This window comes from Haliotis asinina, chromosome 16 (genome assembly GCF_037392515.1).
Source record: "Haliotis asinina isolate JCU_RB_2024 chromosome 16, JCU_Hal_asi_v2, whole genome shotgun sequence".
Classification (NCBI taxonomy): domain Eukaryota; kingdom Metazoa; phylum Mollusca; class Gastropoda; order Lepetellida; family Haliotidae; genus Haliotis; species Haliotis asinina.
In genome coordinates, this window is record NC_090295.1 from 4,661,600 (window position 1) to 4,684,366 (window position 22,767).

Consider the following 22,767-nt stretch of genomic DNA (forward strand, 5'->3'; position numbering starts at 1 on the left):
CTCTACTGATGGGATTCAGTGGATGAGAGTAGGATATTTTAAGTACAATACATATCATTGGTGTCCATTTATTTCCCTCATGAAATGTGCCTTTACAAGTCTAGGTCCATGTTTAGCATGTTGCATGCTGTGATCTCATGTATATGATGGCCATTGTTATGTCTTGTTTGAACTTCTGGGATTCAGATTCAAACAGAGCTAGGAATTTTCATACATTGACCTTGGGAGCTTAGGAAATATTCACGGTTGGGTGATCATTGCCATTCAAGAGTGTATGACAGATGTAGACATATGGGTGTCCAACGTTCTGCCATCAAACGTTCGTAGCACTATGCTATTCGTACACGTACGGTTAAGTATAGAGTTACGACGGGTCGTAACGTTGCGTAACGCTTTGTGGATCGGAATTCAGATCCCTAGTTGGTCTTCAGTCCACTTGGCCTGGTCTCTCCCGAGTCACCTGATGAGTTATGAACATTAACACCAGCACCACAATGTCACACTGACACTACTGTCACAAAACACTACTAAGTTCATCTCACTTGGTAACCAGGATGACTTTTAATTTGTCCATGTCACCAACACCAACATTTATGGCGGTTAGACATTGGTGTTTGGAAGTCCGCAAATTCTATACATGTACGTGTAGAAACCGAACAATCTCCGTGTGGGCAAAGTGGAGTGTTAATATTATTTAAAATTGTACATTGTGATACTTTCGTTGTATGAACAGATTGTTTTTCCTGTACAGTGTTCTGTTAATTAATACTACGCTAAAACCTGATTGCGTAAAAACCTAACAGTGTGTAGAGCTGATGTTGATGACTGTTTATACACCATGATATAGTTCGTATTAGTAGTATCATTGTCCAGTTTATACTTCTTGATTTCATGGCAGCGACACGTTAAGTCCACTAGATCTGGCAGTTCATGTCCGGAGGGCTCGCAAAGCGTTTGTACATGTGCAGTGTTGAATTTGACTGTTCAGAGTGCATAAACATGTTACATTTTTAATAAGTAGTTTGTTGAATTTTCATTTTGTGACCATTTCAACTCACAGGGTCAACTGGGCCTAGATTTTCGAAGCTCTCTTTGAGCTAAGATAGTCATAAGTTAATGTTAATGAATGGCACTTACGACTATCTTAGCGCTAAGAGAGCTTCGAAAATCTTGGCCCAGGATCTAACTATACGATGATCGTAATACCGACACTCCTTCGCCCGTCGATCGTATAATTTGTGAATCCTTTTTCTGGTGTCCCCCGCTGCAATATTGCTGAAAGCGGCGAAAATCTTACTCACGTATTCACGTATGGTGTAAATACATACTTATTTCAGTCGAATGGAAAAGTGTGTTAGTACGGGTTCGAATCCCAAATCTACTGTGATGACAGTTCGAAACCACATCGTATCCCTGTACAGCAAATGTGGAATCCTCTAAGTCTAAGGCACTCGGTGATTTGACTGAAACAACGTTCAATGTTGCGCAAGTCTGAACATACCGATGAAGAACGGACTGGTTCCCGACTTGTTTAAGACAGGAAGTGGCCATATTTTCTTCCCGCTGGTATGGGTCAGTTAATTACAGATGCAAAGATGAATTCGGAAAGAAGTAATGTTGGAGGTGTTATCTAGTACATTTAATCAATGGTTGTATAGTTATGACCACAGTTGTATTGTATCTTAAGGTCTTTCAGGAATGATCACTCACATTGATTTAGATTCCTCCTTACGGAAACTAATTACCGTATTTTTCCCTAATAACCTCCGGTAGAAGCAGGTCACTGACAAGTGCAGTAATTACACCTAGTAAGACCAATAGCACCGGTCCATTGAAATAAACGTGTTTGTTCCAGGAAATAGTGTAATCATGATAATGATAGTAAGGGAGTTGCAACCATGTGGCCTCCCTTTGGTGCATTTAAATAACGGATAAATATAGACATCTTTAATGATGTGTTACAGTTAACGTTACAGACAAGAGATCCACTATGTGCATCCGTGAAGACTTGGGGCGGGTAGCTGGTTCCTGTTTTTTAAATGTAACAAGCCTGTAAAGAATCAAATTTGATTAAGTAGTTGCGACAAGGAAACGCCCACAAGTGGTTTGTAGACATTGTAGACGTCGTCGGTGTAACGCCACACACAACTGCAAGAACAGAGGAATTGACAGATTCAAATACGAGTCGAGTTGAGTCACAATTTCAGAGTTGTTTCAGTCACAGATGGATCAAACTTTTGTTATCTTACCTCACACGTAAATGTCGTTTTCTGATTGGCTAAGCGCTATTCTATTGTTTTCACCGTATCACGCTCAAAAGCGAGAAACATTTTCTATGCAGCCCGCTGGGAATGCCGAACTCATTTGGTGCTCTGTGGTAATAATTCTTTATCTCGAATAACGTCGTGTAATGTACAGAAATTACCGATGTTTTTTTTTTCCGAATGCAAGTCGATGGAAGGGAGATAACTCAAAATCTGATTATCTTCTCTGCAAAATATAGTGATGGATACAAAGATTTGTACCCGTGTTTCAAGCAATTCAAAATTAACACTGAGGTGTTCGATAAGATAAATACGTTATTCACTTGGCCTTCGGGGCCCATTGGTTGATGTACACATTGATGTACCTTAACAACATCGAGGATATATCAGCCCATGCCCCCTTGTGACATTGAACAATATAATGTCCTCCACGCGACTAACGAAACAACCCTTGTCTTCGGATTGTTTCGTACCATACACATTTTGTTCGTTTGTTAACGTGACTCGCAGAGTGCACAGAGTTGTTCAATGATCGTAGTTATCTTACTGAGCCCCTCAATATTAATTTTGAATTGTTTGCAGCACGGATACAAAATGTTTTCGTAGCCATCGAAAATAGCCATATTTTGCAGACAAGAAACACAGATTTAGAGTTATCCCCCTTCCACCGATTTCCGGTAATTTCCGGACATCGGCAATTTCCGTACATCATACGTGGTTCAATGTTATTCGAGATTAAGAAAATACAAACACGAAGTACCAAGTCCACGAACCCAGACTTAACCAAATTCAACTTAAGTCTAATTCATTCAACTCTGTACAATATTTTACATATGTATACCTGATACGGCCGACTGGAAGCCGGCGTTGTAGTCGCAAGCAACTTCGTTGTGGATGTAGTCGGTCCGGAGGTCCTTGTAGTTGTCATGGGCGTCAGGTCCTCCAACCAGTGCGCCATACAGAACGTGAGCGTTCGGAGTTGGGGAATCGAAATTGCTCCAGTCACAGGTAGCGGGTGGATTCGGACAGGTGCTGAAGCACAACGGGCAGGTGCGCCAGAGAACACGCCATTTCTAAAGTTCTAGAGTTCTCGAGTTCATTTCTGAAGTCCACACATTAGGACTAATACGTTGTTCAGTTTTCTGGTGGTCACGTGGTTTGATCGCGCTGTACAGAGTCGCGACGCTTAGTTCAGCCAGGAACCTCTGATAGCGAAGCACGTGCAGCAAACTCAAAGGCTAATCTCACTCAGCGTTATCACTTGTTCGTTATGCGTGGATAAAACGCTGTCACGCTGTCGATGGCTGTCTCTGACAGTGCCAAATCAAGGGACAATAGCTTAAAACCTTTAAGTCAAATATGGACTTCACTAAAACTAAATCAAGGTATTTATATTCAAATATGGACAAAATATTGTCAAGTAAGGACGTATCGTTGAAAACAGTGACATAACAAACTCGCTGTGAAATGGCTGGTGTGTGTAAGAATCTGCGACTTTCTTTGTGTTAAAATCAATAAACGGACAGTAAACGTTAATTTCGGTAAATTATTTCCACGACTTCCAGGGCGTCAGTTGTGGCAGGTGGGCAACACTACCGAATCACTGGCATCTATTCACCTTCCAGAATGATGGACATGTAGTGGATATTTCGATCCATAGCCGACGACGAAGCTCATGTGGTACTTGTTGTCGCCCAACATGTAGGAGATCTGACCCTCTGCCCATGCGCGGTATGAATCAGGGTGAAGGCCATTCTCGGCCGCCATTAGAGCCAACATGGCTGCATTAGCTGCAAATGTGAAAACACCCATGGTAATATGTGCGTTCATATTTCTGTCACGTACTGAAGAACCCACAAACACAAATCAGTGTACGAGATGATACGGTGTACTCGTCGGTTGCAGAACAACCTCCGGACCCGCTTATACGTACAATGCATCTATTCTCTATATAAAACAAGCCCCTAAAAGCCGACGTTGTAGCCTCAGTGCAGTCCAAGGGTGAGTGAGTTTAGTTCTACGCCACTTTTAGCAATATTCCAGCAATATCACCGCGGGGGGCACCAGAAAATGGGCGTCACACATTGTACCTGTGTGGGGAACCGAATGCGGGTCTTCGGCGTGACGAGCGAACACTTTAACCACTAGGCTACAACACCAACCCCGGACAAAGGGTATTGCAAAAAGAGTTGAATTGAACTCGATATCAATATGAATACTTGGGTCTCTGAAACCAACCCACGTAGTTACATGATCTCCAGACTTCTATGAAAGTTACTTTCGTAGGCCACTGGCTCTACCTGCATAGCTGAAAGGCCCCCACTTGTCCCTGAAGACAAGCCCACAAGGCGTGTATGGCACAGTGCCTCCAGGCATGAAGTCCTGAAGGAAGGCCTCCACCATTGTGCTGTACTTGTTGTCCTTCGTCACTTCGTACAGAAGCATCTGTGAACAACACGGCATATAAGCATTTGTTGTCTTCATCACTTCGGGTTTCCGTCACGGCATGGCTGAGATATTGCCGATGTGACGTTAAATAGTAACTTATTCACTCACTCACTCACTCACTCACTCACTCGTCACTTTCTACAGAAAGATCTGTTAACACACCATACGCATTTGGTGTCCTTCGTCACTTCGTGTTTTCGTCTCTGTATGGCAGAGAAAATGTCTGTGTGATGTTAACATTAACTCATTCACTCACTAATTCACTCGTCACCTGGTGCAGAAGCACCTGTCAACAACACAGCACACGTACTTGTCCTTTGTCACGTCGGGTTTTCGTCACGATATTGCTGAGATATTGCCGTTGTGAAGTTAAATATTAATTCACTCACTTTCTACAGAAGCATCTATTAACATCACAGCATAACACTGCCGGCTTCATGTGACTCGGTTTGCTATGGAAGTGTAGAAGACACTGACATTTACGTACACGATATTTATCATCTCCATACAGTGGAACCTGTCAAAACCGGCATCTGACCAATCCGGCAAGTTGTCAACACCAGCATAAAATCTCAGTCCCGTCCGTGGCACGTAAATTTACCATCAGTTCCATAATCCGGCATGTTGTCTAAACCGGATTATTTCTTCAGTCCCGATGAGTGCCGGTTTAGACAGCTTCCACTGTATATGATATTGTGATCTGTCGTAACACGTGTGACCGTGATATTGTCTTTCAAAGTTTCGACCCGATTTTGATAAAGTTTATGTAAATCTATGTATGATTTGTTTAAATGTTTCCGAGCATGCTGGTCGTTATATTCAATGGGTCTTTTTGTCATTTGCCTATCACATTAAGAAACTAACAGCGTTAGAATAAAAAATAAACAAAATATTGTTTGAATTATATAAAACGTTACGTTATACTGAGATATCTAAAACACATATGTTGTCGATTAAGCGAGTAAACGATACTAGTCGACAATTTGATAGTAACCAATACTTTCTCCCAAAAAGATTATATCACTTACGTATTGGGTAATATCAGCGTAGTTCAAAGTACCGTGTGTGGACGGTAAGTCTTACCTGTGGAGATAAAAATATCTCCTACGTACATGAAAGAGTTTTCTTCCCAGATGTACGTATCATCTGCGTTGAAGATATTCATTTTAGACTATAGCAGTCTTAACGATTCCATAGTTTTCTCGGTGTTATCAGTCATCACTAGGTTTGGAGCCAATGCGCAGGAACTTTGTTGAGTGACTGTATACATTGTACATTGGTAAAACAAACTGGGCCCCTGAAGTTAGGAAGGTAAAATTATGTTCAGTTTTACTTATTTCTGGAACAATTCATTCATCACGTGACGACGCTGACCTGGACGGCGACGTTCTTGTCATCCCAGTCCAACGCCCACGCCGTGTCAGTGGCCACGTAGTTCTCTGCATCCTGTAGGTAGTGTTTCTCCATACTGGCTTTATACAGCCAGACCGCCGCCAGTGCCAGTTCGTCCAGGAAGCCCGACGACCTGCCGCACAGAGGGATTCTTCAACAGGACTGAGAGCTTGTTACAAAGACCTCTTTTATTTCCAACCAATGTATCCCTTCCATCAAAGTGCATCAACCCCCAAACATTTATTCTAGAAACGTTCGTAGCCCTAAGAATTCTTAACTTTGACCGTTGCCATTGTGTTAAGAATGGGCTTAAGAAGTTTGTAGGGCTAGGAACGTTCACACACTGTACCCGTGCTAAAGAATCGAACCCGGCGTGACAAGCGAACGCTTAAACCACAAGGCCCCACTGCCCGTATTTCAGTCTGTGTTTGGGAGTTACGGCTAACCCAGTACAAATCGCGTTGTCGAAAAGGGTTATGCTTTGTTTTACGCAGTATGAGCTTGACAAGTCTTGGCCCTTATTCTCAAGCTCGACACGTTCGTAGCCCTAAGAATTCTTAATTTGTATCGTAGCCAATTTGTTAAGAATGGGTGAAAGAAGTTTGTAGGGCTACGAACGTTTCGAGAATATATAGCTAGCCTGGTTTTGTAGCATACACCGATCCTGGCGCTGCAATCTATGTTAAATCTATGTTAAGAGTTATTATCGCCTTTGGGCAAATATTGCTTTGTTCAGAATATAGACGAACAACTCCCTGAAATGAACACATTTACAGGAAAACAGTTCATAGCACGAAAGGAAATGGTAACATGTAATGAAAGGTGCCCTGAGACTTTCTTCATTTTCTGTGGAAATCTAGACTTGACACATTTTCTAGACCTGCGTGGGCTTTCTTGGATATATTTACTTCATGGTAGGTGTTCATTCACCTGTGAATACACTACGCTCAGTCAGATTACTACTCACAAATTACCCGTAGAATTCCTTTGCATCCGGCACACTGTCGCTGTACTTTCCTTGGTGGGCCTTTGCAAATTCATACAGGCTTTTAGCGGCTGTCAGTAGCTTTGTAGAATAAACCTTATCTGAAAAACAAACCAATGTCCCCAAATCATAGGCTGAAAGTAACATTTATTTATTTATTTATTTATTTATTTATTTATTTATTTATTTATTTATTTATTTATTTATTTATTTATTTATTTATTTATTTATTTATTTGAAAGAAAACTAGTAATATCGTACGTGAATACATCTTTTGACATTTTAAAACAAGTTCTGTTCGGTTCTATTTCTCCCAACGGCTTTAAGGTTCAAAATAACACCCGCCATTTCCCACTGGCGACATGGTGGACAAGGTTGTACAGTGTCGTGAGTCAAGTTGGTACAGCGTCACTCAGAGAGTTCCATCTTAAAGGTCACATGAAACCAAAAAATCGAACTTAGTTAAAACACTTTTATCACTTATTCATGACATATAATATACATTGATGCTTTAAAAAAACAAATAAACACAATTATAAGCGTACAATCGCGATTCAAAAGTGCAATATTTTGTACTTGGGCTTACTTTCCCCGAAACGAAGCCCTCGGGAGACCGAACCCAGTCACAGCGGGTGGATATGCACTCAAGTGTAACGACGGCTTCCGATTGGCTGTTTCATTTGCTGATATACTGAGGGTTCATTGTGTGTACAGAAAGATGATCTGTTTGATGGGCATTTTAGAAGTATAGCCAGTCACAAGAAAGTAAGATTCTTTAAGGATAACAACTTCTTTTTGTGTACTTGATGCGTCGTTTCAGTATAGATTCATATACTGTTGTCAAACAAAACCATATACACTAAAAGAAGTCGTTATCTATGAAGAATGTATATAGAGATGTTGGGTTTAGAAAATAAATGTTCTCTGAATTTGCGCTCGATCCAATAAAAAATCATGTCAGTAGAGATTGTAAACTACTGCGTGGCTGGAATCTGTCATTCGTCCGAGTTCAAAGCAGGACTTGAAACTGACAAGAGTTTGCACCAGTTTCCGTCAAATCCAGTCATCCGAAAAAAATGAATGTAGTTTGTTTCCAACCAACAAACATAAAAACATGTCATGTGTATCACACGTGCCTAATTACATAATGTGGCAGACATGGGACACGGGTGCACGAGTCATAAATCAACTTATTTTCTTTATGTCGTATAGTCTGATAGGTGTTAAGTTCAAATTGCACGTGGTCAATAATTAAAGCTGTGTATTGCATGTTGCCTTTTAGCAGACAGGCAGACAGACATATAGGTGTGAATAAACCAGAAACTGAGCTTATATCTCAACCAATCACGACGTAGATCGTGATCACGTGAGATAGCGATAGCGAATCAGGAGTCAGTGCGATGCGTATCCTCCTGGAGGAAGACACGGGTGATTAAGCTCTGACTATTCAGTGATTTGATCTAAGCCCATTTCACTCAAAGTGCGTATAATTACCGTTTGAGTTTGATCATCCACTCCAAGTGCGTATAAATACCGTTGGAGTGGTCAACAATACGGATACTGGAAGAGCAGCGATTGCAGCGATTCTCAACCATTACCCCTTGGGTGTCAGCCAAGATGGCGGACGACATGGCTTCTGCAGAGTACACGCCCAAAGGCTGTGGGTTGACCGCACCGGACCGACTCCACATAGACCGTACTGACCCTACACCAAACAGTGTCACGGAAGGTGGTAGACAACATCAGGACCCGAATCCTATGGGAGCACCGGTAGATCCTGGACATTATTCTTCACTTTGTGACATCCTCGCTGAGAACCCTGCGGGGTCCAGCATTGCCGCCATGGGCAGTCCTCTCGAGGCAGGTCCGGACTCGGCCTTGGTACAATTGATGCAGCAGAACTCTGACACTCATCAACTCATGTCGGAAATGAGTCAGTCTATTTCCTCCCTTGGAGCTACTTTGACAGCTCTGTTGTCACCAAAGCGCTTATCTAGCCGGGCTAGTGCTACCATTACCCGCACTCAGCAAGAGGCGGAGAGGGAGGAGGGGGAGGCCAGGGGGCCGAGAGCCGAGCGGTCTGGCGACAATGTCAGCGCGGCCATGGAAGAACTCTTTGATGATGCCGCCTCTAGGGCTGCAGCCACTGACTTGGATCAGGTCGATGAGCCATGTGATTTTTTGGATACCCTTCTGCAGGACTATGGCAACACAGATATCCCAGGACCATCAATACAACCAAGGCTAGCAGAGGCGATGAACAATATGATGTTCAGGAGAATGCCTGAGGAAAAGTTGAGGGAAAAACTTTCCGATTACAAGTCCCCTCAAAATTGTGAACTGCTCAAAGTCAGCAAAGTCAATCCAGAAATCTGGGATAAACTGAAATCAATGGAACGACCTCATGATGACCTCAGAATCCAGAAGCTTCAGAACCCTATCATCAGAGCAACAGTGCCCATGCTAAACATAGCCAGTGACATTCTCAAGGTTAAGAACAAGGAGATGTCGGTTCAACAGTTAGACATCAAGGCATTGGAGAAACAGGCGACAGATGCCATCAGTTTGTTAGCTCATGTGAACACTGAGTTAAACTACCGCCGTCGGGACATGCTCCGACCACATCTCAACAAACAGTTCCAGCAACGGTGTTCTCCTCAGACTCCAATGTCTACCATGTTGTTTGGCGATAACTTGTCAGAGACCATTAAGTCGATGAGCATGACCAACCGACTAGCACAACAGGTGACCTACAATCGCCAGCGCCCAGCGCCTTATCACAAGCCACACAGTTCCAACAAAACACCGGCCTACACTAGCGGCCGTCACCAAGGCAACCAGACACGAGGCAAGGGTTTTTTAGACAGAGGTCGACCCTACCACAAGCGGAGGCCCGAGGGGTGGCGACACTAGCAAGTACTGCTGCTGAGGTGAGCTCGTTATGCATCCCTAACAATGTGTTTATTGCTGGTAGACTACGTTACCATGTCCGTCACTGGCAACGCCTGTCATCTGATCCCTTCATATTGCAAACCGTTACGGGTTGTTACATCGACTTCGCTTCGCTGCCTGTCCAGTCCAACTTTCCTAAAGAAATAAAATTCTCGGAACAGGAACATTCAATCATTGATGCGGAAATAGTTAAACTCTTAGCAAAAGGTGTGATTATACCTTCCCGTCATGAACAAGGTGAATATATATCTAATATCTTCATCAGACTCAAGAAAAACGGATGCTACAGAGTCATTCTAAATTTAAAGCATCTCAACGAAAGTGTCGACTATGTACATTTCAAAATGGAAAGTCTCACATCCGCCCTGTCGCTTGTGCGGAAAGATTGCTTTATGGCCTCGATAGATCTCAAAGATGCGTATTACACCGTCCCCGTTCACCCAGATCATCAGAAGTACTTGAAATTATTTTGGATAGGTCAGTTATATCAGTTTACAGTCATGCCCAATGGACTTATCTGTGCGCCAAGATACTTTACTAAACTCTTACGGGTGCCGTTCTCATATCTCAGATCACGTGGACATACTAACGTTGGATACATCGACGACTCATTTATTGTCGGTGACAGTCAGCGTGAATGTGCGGAGTTTGTGTCGGAAACTGCAGAGTTATTCACCAATCTTGGTTTTGTTCTACACTCCGGAAAATCGGTCCTCATACCGACCCAGGAACTGACATTCCTTGGATTCGTGATAAACTCATCATCGATGACCGTTTCCCCTGCACCATCTAAAGCCCACTCAGGGAAACAGGCTTGCGCGACTTTGCTCAATAAAGATACGTGCTCAATCAGAGACCTAGCGGAGGTTATTGGATATATAGTGGCATGTTTCCCTGGAGTTCAGTACGGTCCCCTGCACTTTCGTCGCCTTGACAACGGCAAGTCACGATCTCTGCGAATAGCAAACGGTAACTTTGACAGCGTAGTAGTACTCAATGCAGACCAAAGAGCCGACCTTCAGTGGTGGGTTACAAACGTGTGTATTGCCAGTAAACCCATCAGTGTGCAGCCCCCGTCAATCGCCCTCACCTCAGACGCGTCCGAAATTGGCTGGGGTGCTACCCGCGGAACTGATGGTCAAGTGACGAAACTGTTCAACACATAAATTACCTTGAACTACTTGCCGCGTTCTTGGCACTGCGCACTTTCTGCTCTACTGAACGCAAATGTCACATTAGAGTTAGGATGGACAATACCACCGCTGTCAGTTACATCTGCAATATGGGTGGTAAGAAACCACAGCTTGACAGGCTTGCTAAAGATATATGGATATGGTGTATACAGCGGGATGTTTGGCTGAGTGCGTGTCACATTCCCGGTAAAGACAATGTGATTGCCGACAGAGAATCAAGACTGGTCAGGGACAATACTGAGTGGTATTTGGTTGAACATGTGTTCCATGACATATGTAGATTGTTGGGTACACCTGAAATTGATCTGTTTGCATCAAGACTGAACAACAGACTGGCCAGATACGTTTCGTGGGAGCCAGACCCAGATGCATGTGGCATTGATGCATTCACAATTACTTGGAATACTTATTTCTATGCTTTCCCGCCTTTCAGCATACTGAAGACAGTCGTCCAGAAAGTGGAGGAGGACCAGGCCAAAGGACTGCTAGTAGCTCCATTGTGGCCGACTCAGCCATGGTTTCCCCGACTCCTCAGACTACTCACCCAAGTACCAGTCGTCCTTCCGCCAGTATCCCAGATACTCCGCCTTCCTCAAAACGTGTCTACGAGACATCCACTCAACAGAATGAAACTTGCAGTGTTTCCTGTATCAGGCAATCTCTCACACGGAGAGGAGTTTCGGACAGAGCTGCCTGTGTTATCCTACAATCCTGGCGCAAATCCACCACTAACCAGTACTCAACATATATTCGGAGATGGATTGAGTTTTCTAATAAAAGGGAAATTGATACGCTGTGTCCATCTGTGAGTGAAGTGTTGGACTTCCTTGCCGAGCTGTACGAGTTGCATAACCTGGGATACAGTGCGCTAAACACAGCCAGGTCTGCTCTCTCAAGTTTCATTACAATAGACAGTGCAACCCTCGGTTCACATCCACTGATAAACCGATTCATGAAAGGAGTTTTCCAGGCTCGTCCATCACTCCCCAGGAACACTGTGACTTGGGATACAAGCGTGGTTCTCAATTATCTTAAAACACTTGTGCCCCTGAAAGACCTGTCCTTAAAACTTCTCACCCTCAAGGCAGTTGCCCTGGTAGCCCTCTTAACGGGACAAAGACTGCAGACTGTTCATTTGCTAGACATTAGAGATATTAGTTTGTCAGATAGTTGTTGTAGAATTAGAGTTGGCAGTCTTCTGAAGCAATCAAAACCTGGCGTTCACCAGGCAGAGTTAACATTGCCAGCGTCTTCGCAGGACAGTAGTTTGTGTATTGTGACTGTGCTACGGGAATACCTCGTTAAGACCGCTCCGCTGCGCGACGGTGCCAATCAGTTGTTTATTAGCTATGCTCGGTCATTCAAGGCTGTGAGTAAAGATACAGTGTCTCGCTGGATTAGGCAGGTGTTGCAGTCGAGTGGTGTGGACATGACTATCTTTACCCCGCACAGTACCAGAATGGCATCCACAAGTGCAGCCTTGAGAAACTTTGTACCGCTCCATACCATACTGAAGACAGCAGGCTGGAGCAGTTCCGCAACTTTTTCCAAGTTCTATGACAAACCTGTGACTGACAGTAGTTTTTCATTAGCCTTACTTTACAACAGCTGAGTTGGTTTCCTGCCTCTCATCACGTGATGCCTTTGATATCCTTGTTTACCACTGCTGGATGTGCTACCTCGAAAAAGTTTATTGATTAAAGACTCTATTCGTTTCTACTTGAGTTCTCTGCCTTACGTTTGAAACCATGTGCTTTGAACATCTCACGTGATCACGATCTACGTCGTGATTGGTTGAGATATAATCGAAGATTAAACGAGACTTACCTGTAAGTTGAAGGTTGATCTAGATTATATGAAACTAATCACAAGTAGGAGGGATCACGTGCCCTCCCGAACTTGACAGTTTCACCCGCCCTTCTTGTGGACACGGTTCCAAACTCTTTAAAGTCTGACTCCTGATTCGCTATCGCTATCTCACGTGATCCCTCCTACTTGTGATTAGTTTCATCAGGGAGCCTATATAGAGAGTGTTATAGAGTATCCCTGGTTTCATATAATCTAGATCAACCTTCAACTTACAGGTAAGTCTCGTTTAATCTTCGATTTCTCTGTGACAGAGACTGCTTACCACAATCAACAAGTTGTTTTACGTAACGAGTAGATTATTTACTTGTTTGTGTACACAACCAAGATTAGACTACTGCTCACGACGCTGGCATGCATACTGTTTCAAGCTCCGCGAACCTATTCACTGCGCATGCGTTATGGACGCAGCGCAGCACAGCTGTTGAAACCAGTTTTCCCCCCAGCGCTGGGGGGAATTTAGTGAAACGTTTGAACTCCGATTTCGCGGGCTTTTTTTCATCGCGTTTTTTTTCAACTTTATAGGTTGAATTGACATTTTTTATGATTTGTTTCCGTAAGCGCATACCTAAAGGTACCAGAATCTGCAAAGTTGTGTTTTACGTTGCATGTGACCTTTAACAAAGTAGCGACTGTACGTATTATCTATGTATTTATCGTCTTTACATATATGAACCGTCCTCCAAGTATTTCCGTATTTGTCCATTCGTGAACACCCGGGGTAGAATAGGTCTTCAGCAACCCATGCTTGCCACAAAAGGTGACTATGCTTGTCTTAAAAGGCAACTAACGCGATCGGGTGGTCAGGCTCGCTCACTTTGTTCCCAGTTTCGCAGATCGATGCTTATGCTTTTCATCACCGGATTTTATGATCCAGATTCGAGTTTTACATACCGCTGCCATGTAGCTGGAATATTGCTGAGCGCGGCGTAAAACTAAACGCACTCACTTGTTGATATTTTAACGGGCTAACGAACAATTAATGTTTCTAAGAATGTACTGTATTTACCAGGCGTGTGTAAATTTAAAAATGTTTTTACAAAATGTCGTTAACGCCTTTTGTCTTTAGTATGTAACAGTTAACAACGTCAGCCTGGAGACAATGTAACGCTTGTCTATAAAGAACCCCTTGGTTATCGATTTGTTCATGGCTGTATTTGCCACGCGTCGCCTTTTTATGTACAGAGACGGAATCTCTTTCATTGCATAGCTCGTTTCTGTTTAACCACTTTTGTTTTCTGCAAATGGTAATGTCCAAACTTGATAACCTTGTACAGTTCTTACACTCCTGACATGTGAAAGTACACATGGATGTAAACAACGGGTAAAAATGTTGTTTTAATGAAACTCTACACATGAATCCATAACCAATCACTGTCGGTACTTTTCCGTTTTTCCTTTTTTGTCTGTGTCTCCAAAGAAAATCAGCTTGTGTCGCTACTTGCTCGACTCCGTGAAAACCTCAGTCGACAATCAGCTATTTCGAAGGTTGTTGTCTTTGTCCATACATTTAGTCGTTTTATGCCTCCAGAACATGTTCTGGTTGAAATTAGTAAAGCCCTGTTCTCATTCACGTGGAAATATATGATGAAATTCACAACAACAACACATTTAAATAATAAATAATTAATATAATTTTCAATAATGAAATTATACCTAAAATTTGGGATCACGATGGCCATTACCCTACTTTGAAGTTTACCTGAAAAAATATAAATACATTATTCTACCTTTCGTTTCAAAAGCAATTGCTCCCGCCGCCATTGCTGCGGCCATTTGACCCGCTACGTCACTTCCGGGATGCGCTGCAGTCACCTTGTACGCCGGACGGGGCATGGTCATGTCTTCAGCGCGACCAAACACATCATGGTCAGTTTTGCCCTTGCCAACCTGAACAGTGACGTCATCATCAACATACTGCATCGTTCTTCTGTCTTTAGGTTCGGGAAAAATTGTCAAAAAAGTAAACGACATCTGAAATCTACTGAGAAAATCTTTAGATGACAATATGTGAAGTGGTAGATTTTCTTTGAGAAATACTTGGACCAGTTGTGCTCCTCCCCTTGCAGATCTGTTTCTCAATGCAAGTCAGAATTTCTGTTCGGTTTGGCAAAAACAAGGAAACAGGCCACGAACTTTAACTTAAGCTTCAGGTATACCAACGGCATGTAAGACCGATGCGTTGCAAAGCGTTGTCTAGATAATTCAGAGGGTTTGCTCAACTATCATGCTGATCTGTAGTAAGAATCTTGTGTATGTCCGGGCTTTTGGTATAAGGTTGTATCCGCTTGGTGTGATGTTTGTGTATGAGCGTGTTCATGTGTTTCGGCCGGCCTGTGCGCACGATTGAGGTGTGTCTCTGTGTGCGATATGAGTGTATTTGTGTGTGCGCATGATGTTCGGTTGTCTCTGAGCGAGGTGTGTATACACGAGTGTGGCTGTGTGTGTGATGTGAGTGTGCTCTGTTTGGTTTCTCTAAGCGCGCGTGTGTGTGTCTGTGTGTGTTTGTGTACATGTGTGTGTGCGTGCGTGCGTGATGTTTCGTTGTCTCTGAGCGAAGTTTATGTACACGTGCGTGTTTGTGTGACGTTTGCTTGTCTGTGAGCGAGGTGTGTGTTGCTTGTGTGTGTTACGTGTATGTGTGTGTTGCGTGTGTTGCATGTGTGTGTGTGTTGCGTGTGTGTGCGTGCATGTGTGTGTGTGTGTGTGATATGTTTGGTTGTACATGAGTGTATCTGTGTGTTTGGCTAATGCTGACACACACTGCCCGTATGAAACCAACCTGCACGTAAAGTTCTTGCCTCGAAGGTTCCCAGCACTTCAGGAAGTAGTCAAGAGGCCATTTTATGCAACTGTACATGTGGTCCAGTTGACCCGAGCTCACGTAGGCGTCCTTGAACTTGAGCATCCCCCAGGTCAACAAGGTCACAGACGCCCCCATGGGAAAGTTAAATTTCATGTGATCCCCGGCTGACAAATAGAATCATAGAGGCATACTGTGGAATGACGTCATTGACGTATCTAGTAATGTGCAATGTGCAATGGGAATGACACCCGCCCACCTTAAATTTATGCACGAAATGAGTGCCCCACCCCCATCCCCATGTCCTGTACAAAACAATGATCCCATCTCCTTCCCATAATTTATAAGCATACTTATAAACATACAGTTATGTACAAAATTGGTGATCCCCACTCCCAATAAAACTATTGTACAAATGTGTGGTTGTGATACGGTACCGTCATACCATCCTCCTGTGAGATCTTCACCATGGTCACCCTTGTCCCCTAAAGCTGAGTCCCCCCTCCAGGGGATCCTATTATCAGAGGGGAGTTTCCCGGAACGCTGGGCCTCGTAAAACAGGATGGAATCTCCCAGCAACGCCGTGTAGTTGAAGTTGCTGTTTACGTCTACATGTGCAATACAAAGTGACTATCATCATCCTCATCATCGATCTTTGTGGGGGGGGGGGGGGGGGGAGGGTTGCCTCGATAGCCCACTGGTAGGGGCAGATATCCCCCTTTCCCGAAAACATTCCCCACCCCTTCCCCCCTTCCCACCCTCTATCAGATTTTCTGACAGTTGTAATGGCAAGGTAATGGCACCCGCCACAAACATATGTACAGTCACGTCAACCACAGATCTGCGAAAATTTAAGAAACAACTTCGAAACTGTATCGATATGATCCAGTTCGCTACTACAGAGGTAGTCGCAAATGAATCAGTTTCTACTGGAAAGCACGCACACGCACGCACACGCACGCACAGGTTGTACCAATTGCTCTTTGGTCTGGTCGCAACGAGCATGGTCACATGGGCGGATACAGCTTTTTGAAAAATGAGGGATGCATAGTTCAGAAAGGGAGATGCACAGTTCGTTTTCTCGAGAGTTGCAATGATCATTTAGTAATCTTTCAGGACAAAAAGGTATGTCCATCTCCTCTGGATCCACCCATGCTGTCATCACAAACCGATAAGCATACCCGGGGCCAACTCGTAGTTGTCTACAGAAATCTGCCAGAAGTTTGCCGAATCTCATTAGATTTCATCCACACAAGACAGCAAATATATTGCTATATGAGGATAACACATAACAAAGGCCAACAATGCCGACATATCTTCAGGCCATATGTATCTTATATCACTGACCATTGGTCAATTTGTTTTGTTAGGAAACAAGATCTGGACAGTTACAGGCTGTGTTTCCTTCATTGAACACACACCGCGATGACCACAGCTGGTGACTTTCTAATTTCTGCTGGAACAATGCACTTGTTTGGCATATTAGCAAACGCCATACATCGCGGTCTTTACTTTAAAACATTGTGTACATGTTTAGTACAATATATACTGAGTCATAAAGGAAACTTCACATTCTTTACTCACTGCTCTATAAAAGAACAAGAGATGGTAAGATGGTTAAATTGTTATTACAGTGGAAGCTGTTAAAACCGGCATCTGTCCAATCCGGCAAGTTGTCAACAGCGGCATAAAATCTCAGTCCTATATATGGCTTGTATATTTAAAATAAGCTCTACAATCCGGCACATTGTTTAAGTCGGATTATTTATTCAGTCCCAATGTCTGCCGGTTTAGACAGCTGCCACTGTATTTCGTTGCTGAGACCTGTGTGGTATACTCGTTAAACTGATAGTGCCACAATCAGTTCCACTACACCGCCGTTCCAAAACATGGGTATACAGAATGTCAAGTGACAATATGGACGTCGAGAATGGAGATTGGCAGCCTGCAACCGATTTCGAGTGGTCTGTGAGGACAGTCGACCTCTGAACATCTCAGTCCTGGTTCGTGTAGCCGGCAGAAATCTGTCACGTAGGACGATTTGACGGTCTTTTGCTCGTGACGTCACACGTGGACGACCCGACCTTGGGCGATCAGAAGTGGTGCCAGTTTGTTGTAGACGACCTCGCAAGGCATACACAGTACGACGGCTGCATCCCATTGCTCTTGCGAAGAAAACCTCAATGCGAAGATCACGTGATCGACTGCACGTGCAAAACCTGATCTGGCACTAACGTCATTTGCATGACGAATGGATGGTTTTGAGTGGGTTTTGCGAACGTTTTCTAAGATTAGGGATCCCATTTCGGATACAAAGATGTATCATCAGAGAAAAAATATTCATTTTTTTTATAGAATACATTTTGTGAGCTTTCTTTTTTGACTCAGTATAGATAGGTTTCGTTAACATGTGTTAGCTTGTTGACTACTAAGCCACGACAAAAGATTGGGTCTGAATTCCAATGAAATAATTTGCGCCACTCAACAATGCCAGACATCCATAACAAACCTCAATCACGTACTTCGTTATTTTACTGTCTGCTGACATCCCCATCAAGACCATGAAGCATACTTTGAACATGTGATACTTTGATGATTGTGTATTAGGATATACATATTACGCTTTTTACATACTGAATATACGATATTAGCCCTTCATTATGAATTCTGCTTTTAAAATGGTATTCAAATCACGTTTATTGTATGTATCTATGAATGAACAAGAATTTATACATAAACATTTTTAATTTCAATTAAATAAATGTCCGTGAATTAAATTGTTTATTTCATGAAAGAGAGGATGAGAGATCTGTTCATACTCTGAATGAAAGGTACATGTTTTTCTTATCAAAACTTTCTGTTAGTGAGGGGTCCTATAAAACGTGGTCATCCTATCAATATTCTCGATGTCCAGTGTTTGAACGTTTCCATCTTAGTTTTGAAGGACTTCCTGGCTACGTCCAAATCTTCACACACGTGGGTAATCTATAATGTGGTTAACGAGATATTAGTCACCACAACACACTGAGGTATAATATGTCTTAAAAATTCCATAAAATAAAAAACGATCTGTTATTTGGTAATTTTATGCCTTCAGATAATATCATATGAAATATGTTCGTTAGTTTGGATGACTAGCGACTGTACCTGTAATTGAATTGATTATCAAACTTATCAATGTGTATTTGGTTAGATTTCTAGCTGAAGGAAATTTATCAATTTTATTAATTTATAAGCATATTATAGATTGTTGTACTTTGTAATATCATTCAACAAAATCTATTCCACTACTTTTTAGAAAATAATTAACAAAAGTTCTCTTGTCTGCTCATAATTTATCCATTGTATGAGAAAGATATAAAAAAGTAAATGTAGATGAAAAAGTGTATCAACTGTAATTTCTACATATATTCAGTTTGTTTTCATTTGTCCTTTATTTGTAAATGGCAGACAAAAATATATTAAGCCATATTAGTGGAAAAATCCATCTGTCTGAAAATTTATCCAGCTATTTCGTTTAATGTGAAGAATGTGAACGGCTGTGTAATCTTGGCAAATATTTGTTTACTTCATGAAATATATGACCAAAATGTATTTAAAATACATACCGAAACATAAGTCTCATTAACCTATTCAGACAATGACCTACTTTTCAGATGATCCGAATTTTGTCGTGTGAAAGTGTAAATAGACACCACAAACATCTCTGGTTAAACTGAATTCCAATTCCTTGTTTCATAAGAAAATGGTATTTACAAATGAATTTCAATTTTAAACTTTAATTGCACCGTCATTCTCTACTTTATGTCGAGGTTGAGGCAGCATAACTTAACTATGGAATCACAGATTGCCCCTGTCTGATGAGGTTGTAAAAACTGTTTACAATGCATCTGGCTCACTGGTCAAACCTGTTATATGTTGTTTTGCGCCTATTGAGCGTAGTTATGTATCGAACAATAAGGTTGATGTAATATCAGTTCCGTCAGAGACCGCTAAACTTTTCCAGCGGCAGAGCCTCGTTTTGATATTTCCACGATGTCCACGTTTCTGTTTATCAGAGCTCACTGTACGACATAGCACGCCGTACGACGTATTTACTAGGATTAGGAGCTTAGTGTTGCAATATACAACTGCGTAGACTTATCAAATCACACTGATAAATATTTATGCATCCAGTTAAATGACATAGTCTAATAATACTGGACCGGTTATCGCATTAAGCTGCGTAATAGGACAGAACCAAGTAAACAGGAAATAGGGCTGTTCTGTAATCAATGTTTTGACATGTAATGTAAAGTTTCAATAATTTATGTCTATGCATATTCGCCACACATATTGTCAAATCCACCTTCCTTATGCACCTATGCTTACATCCGATAAGTTGTAAAACGTAAGGATAATACAGATTTGAAATAGCCCACCTGTCATAATCAACATTCAAAGATTTTGATGCTTGATTTATATCTAGACAGGAGCTGTGTTCATTTACACCCACAAAACCATGGTGTTTTAGATATTGTAGATAGCCCTTTTTACAATATTTCGAAAGCTGACACAAAAGTCTTGTATGACCATTCGCTATTTTGTTGAACCCTTTAGTTGAAAACATACGAATAATGTTCTTTTGTACTGAAATTTTGTGAAATGACCATTGAAAGTCGGGTGAAAATGAAAATGAAGTCTCCACTTTTCTCACTAGTGTGCACCCCCTTTTCTCAAAAAGCTCTATAATCCCCTAGGATGGCTAGTGCCTCAAAAATAAGCTCGTTCAGTAAACTTGACGGGAGAGCGACTTTATCAAGCTATTGTGTCAAATTACGTTTTTATGCACTTCAGTATCTAAGTTTGATTCTAGCGGACTTCTGTCCATCTCAAACACACAGAATGTTTCTTGTTTCCTGAACTGTGTGATGCATCTATTGCGTATTTGGGGGTACAAATTTCAAATGTCAAAGAAATGGCCATCATGAGGATGCAAGTACCTCGTCGTGATATTGCTAGAATGTTGAAAGTGGCGTTAAACTTCATTCATTCATTCATCACTCATGAAAAGCATCAATTTTTAGTCTTACTTCCGTGATGTGGCGTCGCTGGTGTCGTCGTCACGTGACTGCTAGGCGAGGACGAGGCTGAATGCCCGGATGGCTGGAATCCCTCAAAGTACAGTGATGCAGATGGTAGCGTGTGGAGACTTGTGTGGGCCTCAATCTCCATCTTGATTGTGTCGCCCGCATCTAGGTCCTTGTTGTAGTTTTTGTTGGCGATGACAAACTCCCTCCCGTTGTTGAGTTTCTGAACAACGTGAGCATCCCATATCTGACGATAAGGAAATATTTCAATATCTTTATTGTACTGGGACATTTTAATATGCACAAGTTTATTCAAAACTGACCATGCATTGGCGGATCCAGAGATGGGGGGTCGCAAACACACACACACTTTTTTCCAAAACGATTTAAAACCCATTGAAGGAGGTAATGTTTTGCACTGGCGGAGCCATGGGTGTGTGGGGGTGGGGTCTGGGGGATCCAATCCCCAACATTGATTATTCCTTGATCCGCCTATGCCATGCATGTAATATGAAACCTTTCTTTTATATTCTTTGTATATTTATGAGTTAAGAAAGAGAACATGTTAGTTTGACTGCATTGGACTTCGATAGTGATTATACTGAACCAAATTAAAAACCCGACACAGGTATTCTGTCGCCAAAGGACATTGAAACAACTAGGATATGACAGTTAGAGATTTATGACTAGCGTGTAACTATATTAATTATATCCTATTTAGGACATTACAACTTAAAAATGGGGTATAGCTTGTCGGCAACGTGAGGTTGATCACCATACCAAGGACCATGGGGACTTACAGTGCCTTTTAACAAATATTCATGTGTATACCTTGTATGGCCAGCGCGACACCGTCACATGTTGACCTCTTCAAATCGGGGCTGAAAACCCAGGTAGATGCCACCAATTTTCTTGCATGTCATTTATCATTACCTACTTGAGTGTTCCACCTCTGCATTATATAAGCTGTATAACGACCTGTGTACCAGGTCGTAGAAGTAAAGTTAGGAAGATTGGAAGGATCATACTCGTAAATACACACTCGTCTGACATTTAAAGCTTTAGTTTTGATCTGTTCAAACATATATAAATGAGGACATAACAGCATGTAATCATTGTATCAGACAATATTCTACTTTCCTTCATTTTCCTTGCCTTCATAACCTTCATTTATATTTAAGAAATTCTTATCACGGTCTCACCAATATAACCCAAAAACAGTTCAACAGTAATTAGGTCAACCGATAAAAATGTGCTCACGTCTATTTTGTTCACGGGTGATGAAAAGAGGACATGCACCCTCCATCCATGCAAGGCCTTTGGCGCGTGAAGAATCAGGTCAGCTAAAAACCCATGGTCCAGTTTCTGCTTAATGATCACTTCACAATGACCAACCACAAAACAAACAGCAAATATGTACACAGCTGCTCTCATGGCGTCTTGTCCACTTGTGTAACTTGCCTTATCTAACATTACACCTATTTACCGTCTCCTACCCTGCTATAGATAGGCAAGTCTGGCGTCGGACCTACGTTCTGCTTTGCTAATATCAAATCTCTCCACGCTTTCCTTTTTTCAAATATTTCTCATTTAAGACATATCGAGGAACGGTGATCTAAATCCCTGTCCACATACATGAAAATGAGTGCACTGTGAGTAAATTGTGTCACGTCATCTTCATTTAAGAGAAAGGTTACATATTCAGGTAGCAAAACATAACTTATGGTCTGACAAACTTCATGAATGTTTTACAAACGGTGGACTTCCCACCACCAAAGAAATGTTCCACAGTTCT

General features: G+C 42.2%; 1 protein-coding gene across 1 annotated transcript; it reads right to left on the reverse strand.

Annotated features, from left to right (window-relative positions):
• Positions 1-1,932: 1,932 nt before the first annotated feature.
• LOC137268958 (uncharacterized) lies at positions 1,933-22,434 on the reverse strand. The gene is made up of 11 exons (XM_067803583.1): positions 22,233-22,434; positions 20,976-21,219; positions 16,341-16,511; positions 15,883-16,070; positions 14,831-14,990; positions 7,079-7,190; positions 6,087-6,237; positions 4,565-4,709; positions 3,883-4,054; positions 3,106-3,296; positions 1,933-2,050 (listed from the first exon to the last, which is right to left on the reverse strand). The coding sequence occupies exons 1-11, from the start codon at positions 22,404-22,406 to the stop codon at positions 1,989-1,991; spliced, it is 1,770 nt and encodes a 589-aa protein (XP_067659684.1). The 5' UTR covers positions 22,407-22,434; the 3' UTR covers positions 1,933-1,988.
• Positions 22,435-22,767: the final 333 nt, after the last annotated feature.

Excerpts from the sequence above, each read along its gene's own strand:
- LOC137268958 (XM_067803583.1), bottom strand. The coding sequence starts at position 22,406 with ATGAGAGCAGCTGTGTACATATTTGCTGTTTGTTTTGTGGTTGGTCAT. Across the intron at positions 6,238-7,078 it reads GATGCAAAGGAATTCTACGG|GTCGTCGGGCTTCCTGGACG; the intron begins GTAATTTGTGAG and ends TCTGTGCGGCAG. Across the intron at positions 4,710-6,086 it reads ACAAGAACGTCGCCGTCCAG|ATGCTTCTGTACGAAGTGAC; the intron begins GTCAGCGTCGTC and ends TGTTGTTCACAG.